The 20,649-nt window shown below is 41.8% G+C and overlaps 1 protein-coding gene across 5 annotated transcripts in view; it reads right to left on the bottom strand.

Annotated features, from left to right (window-relative positions):
- dlg3 (discs, large homolog 3) overlaps positions 1–20,649 on the bottom strand; it is a 72,501-nt gene that overhangs the window by 43,178 nt on the left and 8,674 nt on the right. For 2 of the 5 annotated variants that reach the window (XM_084010461.1, XM_084010462.1), the window contains exon 4: positions 16,475–16,591. In XM_084010461.1, coding sequence (XP_083866587.1) covers positions 16,475–16,591 — 117 coding nt within the window. Of the gene's footprint in view, positions 1–9,390; positions 9,853–16,474; positions 16,592–20,649 lie in introns of those variants that run through there. The other 3 variants (XM_084010463.1, XM_084010459.1, XM_084010460.1) reach the window with 3 other exon arrangements.

Below are 20,649 nucleotides of genomic sequence, written 5' to 3'. Positions count from 1 at the left end.
GAAAACTCAACTTGTATTGAACTGAATTTAAAAATCTATTAGTTGCTATTAGTATATGTGTCCTGCTGGTGGGATGAACCCAAATTTGAGAAAACATCAATCCAGAAAGCTATAGGAGACATCACGCACATCATGCCCATAACGCTCTACAGTTTATGCTACATAAGACAATTCAGAATTGTAATCTCCACATGGCAAGATGAATTTGGATTGGGCTTGTATTGGGAAAGGTTACATTGTGAAAAAATATTAACCAAAATGCACAGGCACACAGAGGGAAACAAAAAGTAATAAATCTATAAAAGCAATTTCAAAGCAGAGATGTACTATCAACAGTGTAATAAGAAGTATGATATTAAGCTGGGATTGCTTGTATTGTTTATATCCGTGACAGGGTGAGGGCATGCTCTCTCTTTATCTCTCTGTCTGAGATGGAGATGTTCTTTTTCAAACTCGGCAGGTAGATGGAGTCAATTCCTACTAATAGACTATAATGACTGATAATAAACGACATGTTAAAGGATCATCTCCTGTTCTGTGCACATACAACAGACATGTCTGCAACATGCTTGCTGTCCTCCTCTCGTCAGCTCAGTGGGGGGAAAACAGGAAGTCCATGTGAGCCAAACATATGCTGTCATAATACATATGTAAATACACATATGTGTGTGTGTGTGTGTGTGTGTGTGTGTATATTATAACCATTTAAGGAGAAAATGTACATTTAGGAATATAAAATAATGCAGTAAAATGTTTGATTGAAACAGATTTCAGCTGTTGACCAAATATTTACTGTAACAAAAGAGAGGTTTAATAAAATCACGTTTTCTTCAGGAGCATATTTTATAACAAATCACGGTGAATGCCATCAATCAAGTTTATCTAAGCGCTGATCAGTCCAGATTTGACCAAATTCATCAGGATTATTGAAACTTAATATGGGTAAATAATATGGGTGAAAGAGAAACTGTGGGATTTCTCTTGCTCGTTTGACACTGTGAACTGCACTGTTAAGTATAGTATTGTGTATGCCAAACAAAACCCAGTAAATACGTTATTGTAACAAAATGATGGTCAAATCAAGATCTAGACTTCAAAAAACATTTACTGGCTGTTACAGGTTACTTGGATCAAAATTAGACCCAGAGTTTGGTATGAATTCAAGATCTCCATCATGTAAATTTGAATTATGAACCCAAATATGCACAAGAGATTGAACCACTGTATTACGACATACGATTCTAGCTCAGTCAGCTATAAATGAGTGACACGATGTAAATGTGGTGTTCCTGTACATATTAAATTACACTAATCAAACTGATAGCTTGCTGCTGCAGTGTCCTCTCTGAATACTGCTCTAGACCCAAAAAACGGAGCCTTTGATTAGTACAATGTATGAAAAAAGATATCGCGGAGGAGGAGAAGGGCAGTGGAAGACAGGAGGGGGATGATAGAAATGAAGAACATTGAAAAAACAACACACACACACACACACACAAAAATGAGAGGCCAGACCAAATGGCTGAAGGGCTGCTTGGATAATGCATTAGACAGAGATGGCACTCAGAACAGCTACACATGGCAAGATAAGCACTGCTCCGCCAAATGTCCACCACACACACACACACACACACACACACACACACACACACACACATTCCCAGAAAATGGAAGAAAGAACAACAACCATTCAGTTTTCTGTAAGATGATTTAAAATGGTCAAGGCCGGTTCATTAATTGGAACTCAAAGTAACTTCCCGTACATCTTTGATGTGTGGCAGGTTCCGTATACCTGGGTTCGAACTGTCAGTGCTTTAATTAATTATAAATGAGAACCCTGAACACTGGAAATCTGCAGTAATCTGTAATAATGTGTGTCATGTACGGTGAGGTGAAATCATTCCCTAGTGGTTACTCATGAATGAGTGAGCAACAAGCACCGGTGTACTAGCTTACCTTCAAAGAAGTAGATATACTGTTTTACACTAATTTCCAACTGTGAAACTGCTACGTTTTGACTTAATTTTAAGCATTTGTGAGCTTGAAGGTGCAGTGTTTAGGATCTGGCGGCATCTGGTGGTCAGGATGCAGATTTCAACCAACTGAAACTTCTCTCAGGTGCCTAGCATATAGGGGAACTACGGTGGCCCTTTCACAAGGCCCTCTCTCGCGCCAGTGTTGGGTTTGTCCATTTTGTACTATTGTAGAAAAATGCCTCCATATGTAGACATAAACAGCTCATTCAGGGGCTACAAATACCCAATTGAATATATCTTATTTACAGATGATTATACATTAAAGAAAACGTATTAATAGCATATTACATTTCTGCCTATAGTGCCCCTTAAATGGTTCACATTTTCCTTTAACAACCAGGGCTAATATAAAACCTCAATACTTTATTGGTACCAACGAAGACAAATGTGTCTGTAGCTTTGAGTATTCAAATGGTCAGGTAGAAAGTCATTCAGATGCCTGGTCAGATTTGTATTTAGATAATAATTTTACTCTGTATCTGACCTAGGCAACCTCTGGTATTATGAACGCTGGGCTTCTTTTGTTAAATGAAAGGGTTTTGTTGAAAGAAAGAAATGCAAGGCGTTGAAAAAGTATTTCTTGGTATTAGCAATGAAACTCAGGTATGAATCAGACATTCTGACTCGTCATTTGAAGAACAGCACAGGTGTTACCGACCAACGATGACTCCATTCTATTCGAGCGTCCCTTTTAAAACATGTGACTGTGAGCTAGCATATATAAACCCAGGATGATGAAAGTGAAGAAGCTAGATGGAATTCAGCCATCATTTTGTTATTTACGCCTGTGCTTTTCCTTACTTAAAAAGGCCTACACCTATCGGTTCACTAGTTAGCTCGCAAGCATCTAGTGTGGCTGTGGTATCCAATCATAAGACACAACAATAAGAATGAACTGATGTAAACATGCATCTCAAGCCATGGTAAATTACTATGAATTAAACTCAACACTTGGTGCAGATGTTTCAGATTAAAAGCCTACCTACAATGGGAGATATTATGCCCTTTGAGGCAAAGGAACACTCTTAATGTGAAACATCTGAGCAGGAAGTGTTGGGTCTCATCTTAAAAGCAATTTAAAAATGGCAAAATGCAAGCGACTGGAAGTAATTAGTGAATGAAAACAGTTTTTCTGTTAGAGAAGAGGGGTGAGTGCTACATGATTGTACTGCTGTATGGATGGAATTAGTGCTGCGGAAATGTATGTGATGCTGAATTTATCGAGACAACAAGGAAAAAATGGAGGAAGCGTTATGTAATGTAAGCAAATTAAGCAGATCATAAAATGCCTCTCATGAAAATATATCAAAACATCAATAAATACTTTATGGTAAGAAAATCAGAATGTGGTCAGTATGAAGAATCACAAATATGAACAAACTCATCAGACACTGGGATAATTTGTTATTGGATACATTAAAATGACCTACTATATAATCACATTTTAAATGATTTGCAACCCTTTTTATTTGTATGCATTATTCAGCAGTTAACTCCTGTTTCTATGGTGCTGTACTACTCAGGAGTCTGTGTACCTCATTGTAGTGTTACCAAAATAACAGCTGATATGATGGTTGAAGAAAAGCAATGCAAGCTCAGGCGCTGTTGAAAGCACCCACACACCCCCACAAAAACGAAGAGGAGTCAGAAGGCTTAGGGACTAGCTCTTCTCTGGTATTGATTGGATATACACTTATTCCATGGCAGCATGTGGGTGATGGAGCTGGTGAAGAATGCTAGCACACTCTTGCTAAAATGAGTCTAGCATAGCAGAAAAAAAACGCTTTCATATCTGCACATACAATCTATCACACACTGACGTCTAATTCTTTTAATTAACAGCAACAGTGGCACAGTGCTTAACGCTGCCATCTCATTCCATCAAAGGCCCCATGTCCCTCGTTCCTCTCTCTAACAGAAAATCTGATGCTTCCATCGCTGAATCAGGGGTCCACTCTGCCCTGCACAGCACAGTCACATTTCTAGGCCAGTCGCTACTGTGATCAGCAAAAAAACGCTAAATAAAACAAAGCAGGCAAGCAAACAAACAAACAGCGTTTCCCCTCCCTTCTCCTTTCTCCTCTCCTGGCTGGCAACGGGAGCCAAAGAGGGGAGCTGATATGGGGCTGAGCCCTGGCAGCGCCTCCGACAATGACCATATGGATCACAGGGGCATGGTAGCCTCGGCTTCCAGCAGGACACACACCTCCACACACATGATCTGCTTCAGGCGAGTGCACCTGTGATTCGTAGAAAAAGCCTATATATGCATCAAATAGCTGCGGCCGAACTGCAGTAATGAGTAAACGACTTGATGAGCTTTATGCGCTGCGTTGGCAGAGGACACGACGCATGCCTATGAATCCTGCGTTTCACAGAGGACCTCCATGTTGGAACAATAAGAGCCGGTTCAGTCTGTGAACGTGGTGCAAAAGTAAAGCCACAGAGCTGCTCAGTGGAGGCTTTTAAGAGAAGTGTAGGAGGTGGGATTCAACACAGTTGAGGTCCTGGGTCACAGCCACAGCAGCTCCCCATCACAGCTCGACCGCTCCAGCTCCCATAATGGTGGCTCGGTTGGCTTCCTTGCACACTCACGTCAACGACTGACTGGCCTTTTCTCAGGCGCTCCCTCCCTTCCCCCTCTCACAGCGTATAAAAAGCAAACTTTAGTCAAAGTGCACATAAATATTGCATTGTACCTTGTCTCCCTTGTTTCGTAGTGCATTTCTCATGATTCACCATCCTCTTTTAACCCCCAAATGTTCATGGGTAAAGTACACTTTGGTTTTTTTGAGGGTAAAGGTTTGCGTCGGGCATGTGTATGTGTGTGTGTGTGCTTATACTGTATGTGTGTGTGTGTGTGTGGGGGGGAGGGGGGGGGGGGGGGTGACAGGACAAAAATCTTTTCTTCTCTAATTGAAAAATTATGTAAATGTGGTAGTGACAGTACAAACGTAGTATCAAGAGAGAGAGATAGGGTAACAATAAATTAAAAAAAAAACTCAGCAGCTGCTTCTCTATGCAGTTCTTGAAAACTTTGTGCAACAAGTTGTGGACAGTGGAATGCTGAATTTGCAAAGTTGTGTTACATGTATCAGCCACTTTGAAACAATCTTGCACAAAGCCTGGTAGCTCTTCAACATCATGTTTAAAAATGCTTGACGCTCATTACGGTTATGGAGAAACTACACTGTAATGGTTCTTATTCCCTGAATCACCCCACAATTTAAGCTGTTCTCAATTGTGACTTTACAAATTGAATGTAGAGCTGTTGTTGTGTTACTATCAGAGAAAAAGGTCATAATATCATGCAGTAGGTTTAAGCACAGAGGTATGTTTAAACCGACATCAACAATCATAAAATCAACATAAGATTTTAGTGTAAAAATGCACCAAAGTTGTAGAAGAGAAGACCATCTTCTACAGCAGAGTGCATCTTGATAAATCATCTTTTGTATCCTTTGGTCTGAAGCAATCGATGTTCGGTTAGATGGCTAAACACGCTGTGTGCAGTTCATCTAGATCATATTATACATGTTTGCTGTCTTGCTGCTGACATTCAAACATTTACACCTTGCTGCTGGTGTTTAAAACAGAGACGATGTACGTTTGTGGCAGTTGCAATAAACGAATGAGAAAATCATGAGAAATCTGGAGCCCTTGTCTGTAACCAGTTTCAAAACATTTCACATTGTTTGGTTGAACACGGGGTTTAAGCTGCAGTGTGGACAGATCTCAAAAGGTAATTACACTGTTTCAGCCTGTTTTCGCCTCCTACTGGATTTTTGAAAATGCTTGTTGGGGTGAGAGGGAAGGGCCACGGGGGAGCAGGGTTGCAGATGAAATTAAATCTGATGCCGGGGTAATGCTGAACCATAAATGTGATGTCAAAGCTATGACATCACAGTTACGACATCACTGATGGGCTTGTACTAGACAATAGATTTTTTTTAAATTATAAAAAAAAGCCAGTCAGGAGTTAGGAGCTACCAATTATTGTGTCGAACGAACAGTCGCCTCTCTGTGTTGTCACATGCACTTTGCCATGCCTGTAGCTGCCAGTATCTCCTACAGGACACTGATCGGTTGCATTACTTGAAGCATGACAAGATGGATTTTTTTTGTGTGAAATGTCATCGTTTGATCTCGCTTTGCATGAATCTTGTTGCCGTGCAAGGTAAAAAGAAAAAGGAACCAAGTGGAGGCTTGATTTCAATTATGTGTAACACTGGACTAAATGTATTGACAGGAATTAGACCTGCAGGTGTAATGAATATGTCCATCTTGGCATTATCAACACACTCGCTTTCTAAAGAAAACCTATAGATATGATGAGTGCACTTTCCATTCAGATCACATATTTCTTGCCTTTTAAAAAAAAAAATTATTCCAAGGCAAGCTCATAGATAAATCTCTCTTGATCTGATGAGAATATTCCAGGTTTTAGATAGAGCCTTTCAAGATCACAGTAGGGGATCGAGCTCAAGACATTTGGACATGGAGTACATGTAAATCCCATCCGTTAATACTCTCTGGGTTGCCGTTACAGGAATGGCAAATCAAATCCGACCCAAACAAAATCTCATCAGACGTACAAACCAATGACACCAATAAATCAATTGGACTATGAGACACACACACACACACACACACACACACACACACACACACTCACACTAACATTCTGATCAAGGCCTGAAGGCTTTCAAGTCATAATCGCTTTTGGGAGTGTTTGACATGGAACAATCACCATTCATTTAAAACAATACAGCCACGACAGAGTCATGAACAATTGGTCTGGCGAAGCATTTTGGACCAAATGTTGATGCTAATAAATAAAGTAAAATCCAATTAATATTTTAAGCTCATCATAGCCATAGAGCTGGAGAACACACAAAGACATATTGGAGCCCGTGGGGGGGAAGAGGAAGCTTTCTGACTGCTGCTCCCAGTGGACTAAGGTCTCTACTTTTTCTCAGATTTTGATTCAAAAGCTCTTGTTTTAAAGAATGTCCTTACAATCCCAACTACAATCTTCATAAATTAACCTAGTGAGCTCTTGACAAAAGCAGCACAAACGTAAAATAGATGACAGCATCATCATGTCTTTGGGGTCGTCTAATGATTTTTTTCCCTCACACATACATGAAATGTTCATAGCTATAGAAGCCATTTGAAAATGTCAATGATCCAGCTATAAAAAGCCAGCTCTGATCATTTTGAATGACTGTGCGAGGTTATTGCCTTTCATCATGCTAGCATCCACAAACACGAGTTGTTATGGAGGCTGTAAGATAATAGAGGTGCGTGGTTGGGGCGTGTGTGATCACTGCCCTCCTCTCCGGCTGCGTGTAGGTAGTGGGGGAAGGGTAACATTCCCATTTCCCACCCGAGGATGAGAAACGGTGACTGAGGAGAACTGAGGAAGGTGGGGGGTGATGGTGGGTGTGCATCTCCATCCATTCATAGGAAGGGGGGGGGGAGAGCATACTAGCCGTTCACATGCCTGTTTTAAGAGATGGAGGGACAGATGCTTGTCCACAGTGTCAGGGCCTCGCTTGCTCTCTCTCTCTCTCTCTGACAGCACCACCAACTGCCTCCTCTTACATAACCCCCTCCCCCTCTCCAGGCCCACTGCCTGCCTTTATTGGCTTATTTCGCTCTTTTTCAACCTTACCATTTTCACCCCACTGACTGATGCTTTCCCCCCATCATGATCATCCATCGCAGATTCTCTTTTTATTCCAGATACAATGATTGAAACCATGAATGTCAGGTTGAATATATATTTGCGTGGTGCACATATCCATGATACAGCAGAGGAGCAAGGATCCTTCGAAGGATAGGATTCTATAAAGTGCCTTATACATTTACAGTGCTGTTTCGACAACATAAGATCCCCGTACGAATCACGGTGGAACATATTTAGATACTAATTTGTTTGGTTGGATGTTGAATATGGAAAGCTTGAAATGAACAGCAGAAAATTAGGTGGTAATACGGTGGGATAGTAATGTCTCCATGTAAGCAATAAAGGCTTACATAATCACATCGGCTGTGAGCTTTCCAATGTGTGAAACATGAAATAAGCCTGATTGGTCTGGAAGAAAAAGGCTTGCAACAGATTTTTTACATGAACCAAGAGAAGTGTCAATCTCTTTTTGCCTCCTCAAACCTCTCGTTGGCTGTAGTAATCTGCTAATATCAGTCAGGTTGCGGTTCATATGTGGGCTCAGCACATGGGGATCTCTACCACTCTGCCACTGAAATTTCAGCCTCCATTTTACCCTTGTGCTTCTTCTCACCTTCCTTCCTCCCATTGCCTCACATTTCTTGCTCCAAAAACGTAATCACACATGAACGGAGGGGCTACAAACGATGCGGCGGCTTCACTTGCCGCAAAAACGAGACTACATAGACGCATACTCATGCACAGCTCCAACCATTCCTTGAATCTCATGCTCACCGAGCCACCCTTCCCCCACCCAAGCTCACTCTCATGCTCGCATACATGCACCTTCCTTAATTAAAGACCGTGCTTCTGAAGCTGTTCTGACCTTTTATTAACTGTGATTTAAAAACACATTTAAATAAATGGAGATAATAGAAACAAAATGGAAGCGCATGGAAAGAGTCTGTTTCATTCACACTGTGCGGCATGTATGACAGGCAGCGTTTAGACACAGATTACTGCTGATTCTCAATTTTTTTTTCCTGACAACACATTCGTTATAGTGTAATCCTTTTGGGCAAAATGGCTTGCTAAAAAAATGGCTTAAAGAGCCAAACAAGGAATAGAATTGGTATCTGATCAATTTCATCATCTCTACTCGGAGCTAATGAGACACAATCCTACACACAGTTGAGTCGGAAAGATCTATTTCTTACATCTAATGTATAACGTCATCCTGTAATGTTGGAGTTACTAAGCTTAACACATAACTTTAAATAAACTGCATCTCAGTGCTGCTTCAGTGAATGAAAATGCACCATTTCTGGCCTATGGTAACTGCATCGGCGTGAGCCTTTGACGACATACACTAGGTGTGTTAAATGTATGAGCATTAGTCATCTGCATCAAATCCAAACATGAAGATCATGTCCATGTGTGTGCAGTAGAACTGGATCAGTCCTGTCCTGTTCTCTTTACTCTCCTTTCAATAGAAGAACTACAGTCAACAAATGGGAAGCGGAGGGCTTGAGATGAATACTAAATATGAATTCTCTTCCATAAAACGACAGCTGATACATGATGCTCTCTGTTTTACTACAGCAGCAGCTCGTCTCATCCCAGCCATCTCCTGCCAGGCCCCAGAGGCCTGATCTATCTAACAGAGTGAGGAAGAGGAGTTACCTGGTCATACCACTCCCGGTTGGTACAGGTGCACTCGGGCCACCATCCTCCTTGTTGACCACTGGAGTTGTTGCCGTTTACTTTGGGGCCACCCTTGGATTGGCCCTTTGGGTTGGGGCCTCCAGGGCCCCCAGCAGACATAATCTTGCCCTTACTTCTCCCCAAAGTGCCCCCTCCTCCTCCCATGCTTCCACCTCCTCCTGAGGCCGGAGGAGGTAAGGTCTGGCCTCCCCCGTACCCAGGCGGGTATCCATAGGGCTCGGCCTGCCAATCTCCTCCATACGACGGGGCATCCATCCTACGCAGAGCAGCCATACGGGTCACTTCATAACATTCTGGGCACTTGCAGCAGTGGTGGTGTTTGTGCATGCTGGCTGCGCTGGCTGGAGCGACGCTGAGCTGAGCGGCGTGGCACTCTGTCTCTGCTGCCTCCTCAGGTCTCACAGCGCGCTGTGATCGGCTCACAGAGCACTAATGCCGATGGAAATAACACTAATCACGGGAATTTCTACAGATTTTCCCTCTTCGTCAAATCCTGTCACTCTCCGCTTTATTCCTCTCCGATGTAGAAAAAAAAAAGATCAAGAGGGATGAGAAGCAGCAACAGGAAAACAAAAATACAAAATGGGCACGTAGTCTTTGTCCTCTTGCCGTAGAAGATCAAAGGAAATATTCAAAATATTGTATACGACCACACAATCAGAGACCAGCCCCGATGATAGAAATTTCCTCTTGCTTCTCTTGGTTCACAGTGATACGCATATAAATTCATATATATATATGTATATATATATATATTCTTTTAGTTTATATATCATATATATTTACACACACAAATACATATAAAAATATTAATATAAACAGACAAGCACAAATACAGTTATGTACAGAGATAAATGTATATATATAAATATCTATATGCGTGTGTACAAATATATATAGATATATAAACAATATGTATAAATAAATGATATCCGCAGATGAAAATCTTCTTCTGTTAATTCTTGGTATCGTCCCGGTCTGCCAAAATCTCACGCTTTTCCTCCTGCGTTGAAAATCGTTTTCTTTCTCTCTCTGTCTCTTTTCTCAGCCTGCAGAGAGGAGCTGAGCACTGGATCGCCTCTCAGCCAGCTTGCCCTAGATGTGGATTATTCAGAGGGATGCGAGCAAGCAAGAGGGAGATGGAGAGCAAGAGACAGAGAGAGAGAGAGAGAGAGAGAGAGAGGCGGGGAGGGAGGGGGAGAGATACGTAGCAGCATCCCTCCAGCACCTCAGCCCTGACAGCCTCAGCCAATCAACTGGCAGCGCTGCCTTCAGCAGCAGCAGCACCAACAGTCCTGAGCGCTTCACTAGCTGCTCTTAAAGGGGCAGCAGCGACTAAACCTCGGTGCTTCCTGCCTTGGGTGAAAAGGTGCTGCTTCACAAACGAAGGCACAATGAAAACATTGCGTTTGTCTATTTCCTTAACGTAAAAAAAAAAAAGGTCAGAAAATTGTCATCTGCGGTCCGTCAGTACCAACCCTCAACCCGGATCCACTAATTGTGAGTCTAATCCATGGTTTTCATCAGACCAATGCAGCCAAAATCCAATTTACAGTGAGCAACCCCGTCCCTCCGACTGGTCACTGGTCACCGCCACGGTCATCTCTAGTTCAGCTGCAGATTGAACAGCTTTCCTGTGCAAGTGATTGGCAACCTCAGGCTCTGTCACAGTGTGCACTGTATCTGCATCTGTAATTAATCTCACAATAAATCTCACAATGGAAGCCGATTCAGCATATGAAAATCCTCGTTGCTCCTGAGTATCACTAGACCTCCCTTTAAACAGTGATGCCTTTATATCACCGTCTACCCCTCTTCCTTTTTTTTAGTATTACTTCTGGCAAAGCAGCACTGCTGTTGAATTCATGTCATTGTTAAGACCAGCCCATGTGCAGTATCGGGTAAAAATAAGCACACTAAGAGAATACTGCATTCCTGAAAGCATGTTTAAGAACCATAGGGGAAATATTTGATGTTCACAATGATGACATCACACATGTGCACGCAACCAACAAGATTACACGCTTGGGCTTTTGAGTAGGTGGAGGAAGAGATTGAGAGTGAGAATGTGTGAGGGGAAAAAGACAGAAGGAGAGACTATATTGCTTTCATGTATCTGTGGCAGTTGGAGAAAAAAAAGGTTCTGAGAGTGAAGGTTTGTTTTTTTTAGAGACCTAAGAGGGAATATTACAGTGTCGCCATTAAAACCCTGCATATATGCATTATTAATGAAATGTGACGGGGAACAGAGCTGGGTGTGTCTGCATGGGGGAGAGAGTATATTTGTACATCGTCTGCATGTTACAGTGCTCATACATTAATGCCATTTCAGCGCTTTGACTAACGTTAAGATAGTGCCTATATATATGTGTATCCGTGCAACCTTCCTGTTATATTCAGCAGAATTTTTGGGCAAGGGGATAGGGCTGCATTGTGTTGCACCCCCTAGCAAGAGCAACATAGAACAGGCTCACTGATACTAAATTACATGCAACGCTAACTCACTTCATTGTGATTATATTCTTTCACTGTAACCTACAGATATTTGCCAAGCAGAAAAAGCAAGAAGAAGAGAAACTTGGGCATTTTAAACAGAGACCGGAACACCACTGAATGACTGAAAGTTACATTGTCGGATGCAGCCACAAACCCTGCTGAAGCCAATCAGAGCGGTGAGGCGGGGCTTCAAGTCAGCGGCTTGAAAGGACGATGCAAGCATATCGATCACAGCACACATGGCTGAGCACATGTTGCAACCATCCTTCCCTAGCCTCGCTCTGTCTCTCTTATAAACTGTCCACATCACATTTACCTCTGAGAGGGTTTGCAGTGAAAAAAGGAAAAAACACATACTGTACGGCACAGGAGATGAAGGCAGGCAGGATACACATAATAGAAGTAGTAGAGGCAGACAGAGAAGGATCCCCTGTGCTGAACATGAACATTCATGTCATCTGTATGGTTGGGCCGCGCACACACACACACACACACACACACACACACACACACACACACACACACACACACACACACACACACACACACACACACACACACACACACACACACACACACACACACACACACACTGTGAAATTAACCTTGTATGTAGACATATCTAGTACCTCTACGGGGAAAGAGACCTCTTCCATTAAATATTAGATGATATAAATATATAAAGAAATTAGTAGGTCGATTTAGAGCGAATCAATTGCTGCTTTTCTGTATATATACACTAATCACATTAATGACCAAATTACAACTATGGCCGGAAATAAATAAAGTTCTCGAAGGTTTATGCAGTATTGGTCGCATAAGACTTATTTTTCAAACATTATTTTTTGGATAAAGAGATCTAGGTTGATCCTTTCTTTATGTATTAATCAGTAAAGAAATGAAATGCATCTTAATTTCTGCTGCGTTTCAGGAAATCTTTGCTATTGCAACCTGTGACATAAAACCCACATTGGTTCAACATAATGGAATCAAATATCAGAGCTCTGCAATAAATACATCCTTTGTACACATTTTTGTAGAGGTTGTGTCGCTGACGTTTTGGCTCAATTACCGTACACTATTATTTTTCAAGATGTCATATGCAGTGTCTTTGTATTGGATTACATGCAATTGTGAAATTCAATCTGCAGTTTATAATGTAATAAAACTGTCACCTATATTAGCACATTTTTCTATTTGTGACAGTGCCAAGTATAAAAGTAATATTCAGTTAGTGGCATTTCTTTAGTGGCAAGACATAAATATGGATGGATGGAAACTAACAAAGAAACATATCAATCATTTAATCATTTAACACAACAAAAAAGACGTATTATAGTATAGTATTATGTATTGTCACATGATGAGGATTGAACTGTTAGCTCGTAATTACACTCTGACCCTTTCCTAGAGCGAATAAAAAATGAGCAACTTTGCTTTACTAGACCCAGAAGAATAGCTATCTTGCAGGAATCGTGGCAATATAAAAGAGATAAGATAAAAAGCAGACATTCACCACATATCCATGCACATGTGTATACATACGTGTACATGTATGTACCTATGCATTAAGTTTGTGTTTGTGTGCAGTCCTTGATACATATTGTGCCCAATTAAACAGCTTGGACTGGAAAGGAGTGGATCAACAGCATTAGGTGATTTATCTTGTGAAATGAAAGCAGTAACCTCTGACCTTCGGTTGACAAATGAAAAAGAAGCGCCTGTGATTTATGGCGTAAATGAGCAAATTATCTTGTGCATTTGAACAGAGATGCTTCTCTGCATCCCACCTTGCAGCTCCCCCAACATTATCAGCTCAGCATCAGCCTGCACGGCCCTTATTACATAAACCAACCTGGACACCCTCGAACAAACAAACACACACACACACACACACACGCTACCGTAATGAGCGTTACAACCCCCCAACCACAGCACACACCATGTATTGAGCTTTTCAGTCATTTCTAGGCATTTCTCAGAGAATCTATGTGACTACTCCGTTGTCACCTGACCGGATCCAGCACCATAAAAGGACAGTCGGTAGTGAGGCAGTCTTAAAGAGGCAGCTCCATATCAACACACACTGCACTACTGTAGCCTTAACTAAATGCAAGAGGGGGTGAGGAAGCAAGTCTTAAAAGTCTCTCTCTGGCATGATTGCATCATAGCAGAATCCACTTATTTCTCCTAGAAATAGCAGATATTGGAAGGAATAATTATTTAGGAGGATCTTTACAGTTAATGCTCTCCCTGCTCAATTAATCACAGCATTGTAAAGCGTGAAGCGAGCAAAGGGAAAGACACCCCAAGAGAAAATGCCAGTCAGACCAAGAGAATGAAACTCATCAGTTTTGTACTAAAAAACAATTTAACCTGCCGAAGAGCCTCCACAATACTCTCCCAGAAATGCAGACGCAGAAAACAAAAGCTAGCACACGGTTAAGACTCCTATTAATAGGACTCAGCGGCAGAGAACAGCTGCTCCACCACACATACCCAACACAGCACCTCCAACTGATGTAATAATGAGAGAGAATCATACACATGGAGCAAAATGGGGAGTCGAAGGAGATGAGGAACACAAGATAGCAAGAGTGGGTATAGTATCAGAGGGCACAGGAACAGCGTTTGGCATAGATTCTGTACATGCATAAAAAGATTAAAAAAAAGAAAGAAAGAGAGCTCTGTAATGGGATGCAAGCAGCAGGTCAAGAGATGAGCTGGAAACCGAGGAAGGTGAAAGCAGTTGATAAAATATGACGAAGGTGCTGTTGGTCCACAACAGACACCATAACTGAGGAGAGACGAAGCTAAGGTGCCCTATGTGTGGGCAGAAATGCGATGACTAGAGGGGGCATTACTGAAGCATGGTGCTCAACAGAAGGGGGGAGTAAAAATAGAGAGAAGAAAATGGAGAGATGGCGAGAAAACAACAAAGTGCTTATGTGTCCATCAGTGCATGGGAAGGCAAAAAGTCTGAGTAATTACCCGTTCACCTTGTCACAGAGCGCGATGCATGTGAAATCAGTGTGCTTGCTGAGTGTGCATCATCACGATTGTCAATGTCTGTATGGTGTAAAAAGCAGAGCAGAGAGAGAAAGAGAGAGAGAGAGAGAGAGAGAGAGGAAAAACAAAGACACGAATTAAAAGAGGAATGAAAAAGACAGGATGAAAAACAGAGAAGCGAGGAGAGAGATAGATTCAGAGCAGTCTGTAGGGATGCAGGCGGGGGAGGAATGTGGTTTCCATGGCAACCCGAGGAAGGCTGAGCTCTGGGTGTCCGTTCCAGCTCTGCACTGCACCGGCCCTCGCCTCTCAGCCGCCTTGCTCTCTCTCTCTCTCTCATCAGCCTCCCCCACTATATCTTTCTCTCTACACCCCCCTTCTCTCCCTTTCACTCCCTCCCTCACGTTCCCTGCGCCTCCTCAGCTTGCTCACCTCCCTCCTTCATGTGATAGAGGGAGTCACACACACACACACACACACACACACACACACACACACACACACACACACACACACACACACACACACACACACACACAGCCAACTCCATATTATCCAGAGCCAACCTGTGCTGTCATCCTACCCTTATGCAGACATTATCATACAAGCACATTGAATCCATGTGCTTACAGCAACCCCCCGCCCCATAAACCCCCCACCCCCAACTGCACTAGTTCTAGGCTCAGCTGAAAAGCCAACGCCTGTGGCCACTGTGCTGCCATGTGCCGCTAGCTGTGTTGTAACGGGGGAAGGCATGTGAACACAAGGGCTTTTTATAATACTGATGAACACGGCTAGCCTATGACACATATCTCTGTCATGAGTGTTGCTCATAAGCTTCAGCAGACCATGCCATCTTAAAGAAATTGTTGGACATTTTGGTAAATATGCTAAATCAACTTCTTGCCAAGAGTCTGAGAAGATCGATACCACTCTCCTGTATCTACGCTAAGCCAGCTGGTGGTTAGCTTAGCATAAAGACGAATGGAGACACAGCTGACTACAAACACCTCAAAAGATCGTTTCTTAATAAGTTATATCTGGTTTGTTTACGTGGTACAAAATAAACTGTAACAATATAAAATGGCACACAATTCCTCATAAACTTCACGTTGTAGTTCTTACATTTTTATGGATAAAATAAATTAATTAATGAGCTATAGGGGTGCTAAAATTATGGCATCAGCATTAACATCAGAATAATCATCACAAACTTCCTCTTTTCAAATCGATTGAACCAATCCCTAGAAATCAATTCCTGGAATCGTTGGACTACTTTGTGATTCAGCAGGCATGTCTCAACATGACTCAAATCTTTCAGAAGGTCACCAACCTTTATGAACAGTAACATGTTAACATGTTTCATGATGGTAGGGCACTTCTATGACTGTCACTAAACTGTCATGGAGAATACGCTATCTTCACATCATCAAGTATATTAGTATCTGCTTCTGTTAGCAGCAGTTGATGCCTGATTCGAACCAGGGAGGAATAATTGAGTTCAAAAGAAAGCTTCTTTTTGCTTTGCTTTACTCACCTTTGGCACGTCGACATGGGAGAGCGTCACCAAGCCAGAAACTCGCTCCACTTTGTGAGGACTACTTCTGCTAGTCACTCGCACCCGAAACGCACCTTCCTCCTCCTCGTCCTGGTCCTGTGGGACAAGCAAGGATCAGGACTTGTGGATAACAAAGTTGACAACCATCACCAACGCCTCTAAAAGAGTAGTTCATAATTTTGGCAAAGACACTCATTTGTTTTCTTTTTTTATATCAAGGAGCAAACTGAATATATTTTCATCCAGTTGGTTGTGGGCGTCTTAAAAAAGGTACAACATATGAAATAGAAGCAAACAACTATTTGTCATGTAAAGATATAGTGGAGTAATGTCTACCTGAGTGGCTCTTCCTTGTTTACACAGCTGGACATGCTTTTATTGCATATTCATACATATGAGCGTGCCTCATTGGCACGTTCACGGCCGCCGGCCTTACGGTAGCACCCACCCTCCATTTCCCCCTCAGGTAAACACTTTTGTCAGCACTTTTGCTGTAGTTTGCACTGTAAGGACTATTAGCACGGTTAGCCGCAAGCTGTTGGCTCAGCCATTGCCATGTTGGGAGCCGTTGACAGGCAATAGAAATGCTCCCAATCTTGTATATAGCAGCTTGAAGGATTCTGGAAATACCTTCATGACAGCCATAAGTGTACAATCAAATGCATAGCTCTGGGACTTAAACATAATGGTACTACATGAGAGGCACGGACTGAGGCTAGTTAATGCATTTATTATGAAGCTGGAACCAGCAGGCTTCTCTTTATTCTTTAGTGCTGACATGTGTTGATTGATAACTTTGTTGCTGACAGTTAGATAAAAAGATTGATGTTACTTTCATTTCTGGGAGCTAAATATAAAGCTAGAGCCAGCAGCCAGTTAGCTCATTTTAGCATAAAGCCTGGGAGCAGGAAGAAACAGAAAGCTCTGTCTGAAGGGATCAAATCTGCCTACCGCAATCCATCAGCTATCCAATTAACACATTATATCTTGTTTGTTTAAAACATACAAAAACTGAAGTGTAAAAATGTATTATAATTACATTATGATTATAATTTCTGATTTTACAGTGGATTCCATACTGCAATCGGGCTAGCTGTTCCCTTAGCTTAGCTCTAGCCTCATAGTTAGTGCAGAGATGAGAGTGAGTATCACTGTTCTCATCTAACCGTTGACAAGAAAGCGAGCACACTCATTTAATTTAATCCAATCAGCACTTTTTAGCACACAAGAAAAAAGAGGAGCTACTACAAAATATGTAACCAACGCTATAGACATAGCACTGTAAATAGAGAATCAAAAATGTAAGAATAGCAGTGCCGAATAACACACACCAATATGCTGCTAGTTGTTGCAAAAACAGTCACCGAACAAAGCAGCACCGAACTGGACTGCAGGTTCACTCCATCTCTTATTTCATGGCATATGAGTCTCAGCCACTATAAAATAGCAGCAAAAATCAAACTGAAGTGACCAAAACCTTCTACTGACTGGAATACACAGAGTCTACAGCACATGCATTTCACTGAGATCATTCCCACAGAACCTTAACTGACAGCAGAGGGCATACTTTAGAGCCGGCCGGGACTGGTGCAAAGTTTTTAAAAGAGTTACAGAAAAACAGCCTCAAAGACCTTCCAAACATGTGATGCCCTCTCTCTCAGCTGCTCCAAATTAAAATGAAAGCTGCTCAAGTTGAAACGACATGAAGTGTTTATATTAACACACACACACACACACACACACACACACACACACACACACACACACACACACACACACACACACACACACACACACACACACACACACACACACACACACACACACCTCTAAGCATGCAGGCTGCTGTACCTGGCATCACTGCAACTCTTAGGAACAGAGTTTCAAAATCATAAAACGTTTTTTATTTGTTGTTGCAAAGAGATGCTAAGTGAGTTTCTCTCTGACAGCTCCATTACCACATGGCAGTGCTGCCTGCTTTGTCTAATAATGGCAACTAAGAGTATGCCCTTTGCACTGTGCACACACTCTTACACAACCAGAAACACGCACGCACTTCCAAAATTGTGCAGACATATTTGAAATGAGTCCATCAATTAATTAGCGGTTTCATCTTGGCCATTACTTTCTTAGCTATTCCAGGATTATTACACATAAAAAAATTGCTCTTGCAATCAAAATACTAATAACTTTCTAGACTACTAAAAACAGCTTCTTCTCTCATGGTTTCTTTCATTTTTTTTTCTCTCCAAAGGAGCTATTCTCCACTCTCACCTGCTACTCTGCACCAAATCAGGGAATTTGCAGACTCATTTATTTTCCCTTCCATCCTCCACTCAGGTGACAACATTGCTAGAATACTGATGAGCACCTCACTGGGTGTCCATTAAGCAGCTCTCTCCCACTCAAACTTCCCCTTCTGTCTCTCCAGGACTGTGCCTGAGCCCCACAAGCAGCTGGGATCCAGAGAAAGATGTGGAGAAGGATCAGGAGCCATGCTGCACTGAATTAGAAGCTTGACAGGATGGATCACAGAATACACTGAGAGGAGCTTAGGACGGCAGAATAAAGTTTAAACCACAGTCATAGTTTGTGGGGTGTTTTTCTGTAAGAGTGACAGGCTACGAACATGTGGTGCTGTAATTAGACAGATAAACCTAAAATAGACCTAACGTGTTTCAACATCAAGGAAGTGTACCAACTCCATTCCTTTCTCTTTTACCTAATGCTCTATTTCAACATGTCACCATGTGTTGAAATCTGCTGCTTGTCATCACTTTTTCCTGCATTTGATCAAATATGACCATTTTTATAATATACTTTTCTCTGGTTAAAAAAATCGGTTTCTGCCACTCCAAGTACTAGTGCATATGTAGACATCATCAAAGTGATGTAATCAGAGAGATTCAAACCTAGAGTCTACTAGGTGAGCTGCGGGGACTCCCAAACGTTGATGATTCATTTGTATAAAAATATAGCAAAACGGTCCTCAGGATAGATCAGCCTGAAAAACCTCCAGATATCGACTTTTATATCAATTGTGCTAATCAATAATACATTGAAAATAATGTCACTGGCTCAAGCTTTATGTGTCATAAACTGGACAACACTGTCTTTTACACTAAAGCGTCCATTTAATACAGTCTACTAAATGACAAGTTTATTGTAGCTCCCCTGTTCAACTGACCATACATAATCCAGTTCGGACTTAGCACATGATTTTCAAAAACATACTGCCGTTAAGTGATTGACTAGAGGGAGGTGATGTTGAGCACGGCGGAATAATGTTAGATTAAAGTTCTTATCTCATGTGAGGATGGAATTCTTTAATTTCACTATCATCTTTTGCATTATAGGCCTAAAACAGTGACAGCACTCTACATGACTTAGTAACACCTGCATATATGAATTATTCCTTTTTTAAACTATGTATGAAAGAGCCGGTCCAGTGGTCAAGCATTTCTCACTAAAAGACTGTACAGTCAGAGCATACCAACTTACATTTTAAACTCGCATATAGAGATCAGAGTATTGTATTAAAATGTACTTGTAAAATTGTGGACTTGTCTTTTAAAACACCAGCAAAAAAAAACAGCAGCACAATAGTTGTGTTCATGACCAATAACAAATGTTGGTATACAACATTTTAATAGGGCCTGTGTCAAGACGATGAAGCTATTTAATTTGTGAAGGAAAGGGATCACGCAGGAGAGAATCGCCTTCCAAGGGCACACCGGTGACAAAATAGGAAATCAATATAACAGTCAGACAACTCAGATCACCATGTAAAAGCAAAAGAGGAAGATAAAGACATCTACTGGGGGTGAACTGATTAAACCAGTGGGTAAGTCATTATCTTATGGCTGTGCCCCCTCTTATTCACAAGTAGATTAATACATGTATTTCTCATGTCCTGGCTCGACCACAGCTGTCCCCAAGTCTTCCTGACCCTCTCACGTTAACATAGTGAACCACCTGGTGTGTCATGGTGGCCCCCTGGTCTTAGACGAGAACTATATAACTGCAGGGGGCCGGAGCCACAGACCTGTGTTACACGCTATGTCTTTCTTTCTCCCCATGTTTCCCGTCTGTCTCTCTCCTGTACATTTGAAAAACTAAGGCCTAATGCTGAAAGTGTGGTATTATTATTTGTC

The sequence above is a fragment of the Eutrigla gurnardus genome (genome assembly GCF_963514095.1).
Source record: "Eutrigla gurnardus genome assembly, chromosome: 5".
NCBI classification, from domain to species: Eukaryota; Metazoa; Chordata; class Actinopteri; order Perciformes; family Triglidae; genus Eutrigla; species Eutrigla gurnardus.
The sequence above is the reverse complement of the archived record's forward strand: the minus strand, read 5'-3'. Positions and strand labels throughout refer to the sequence as shown.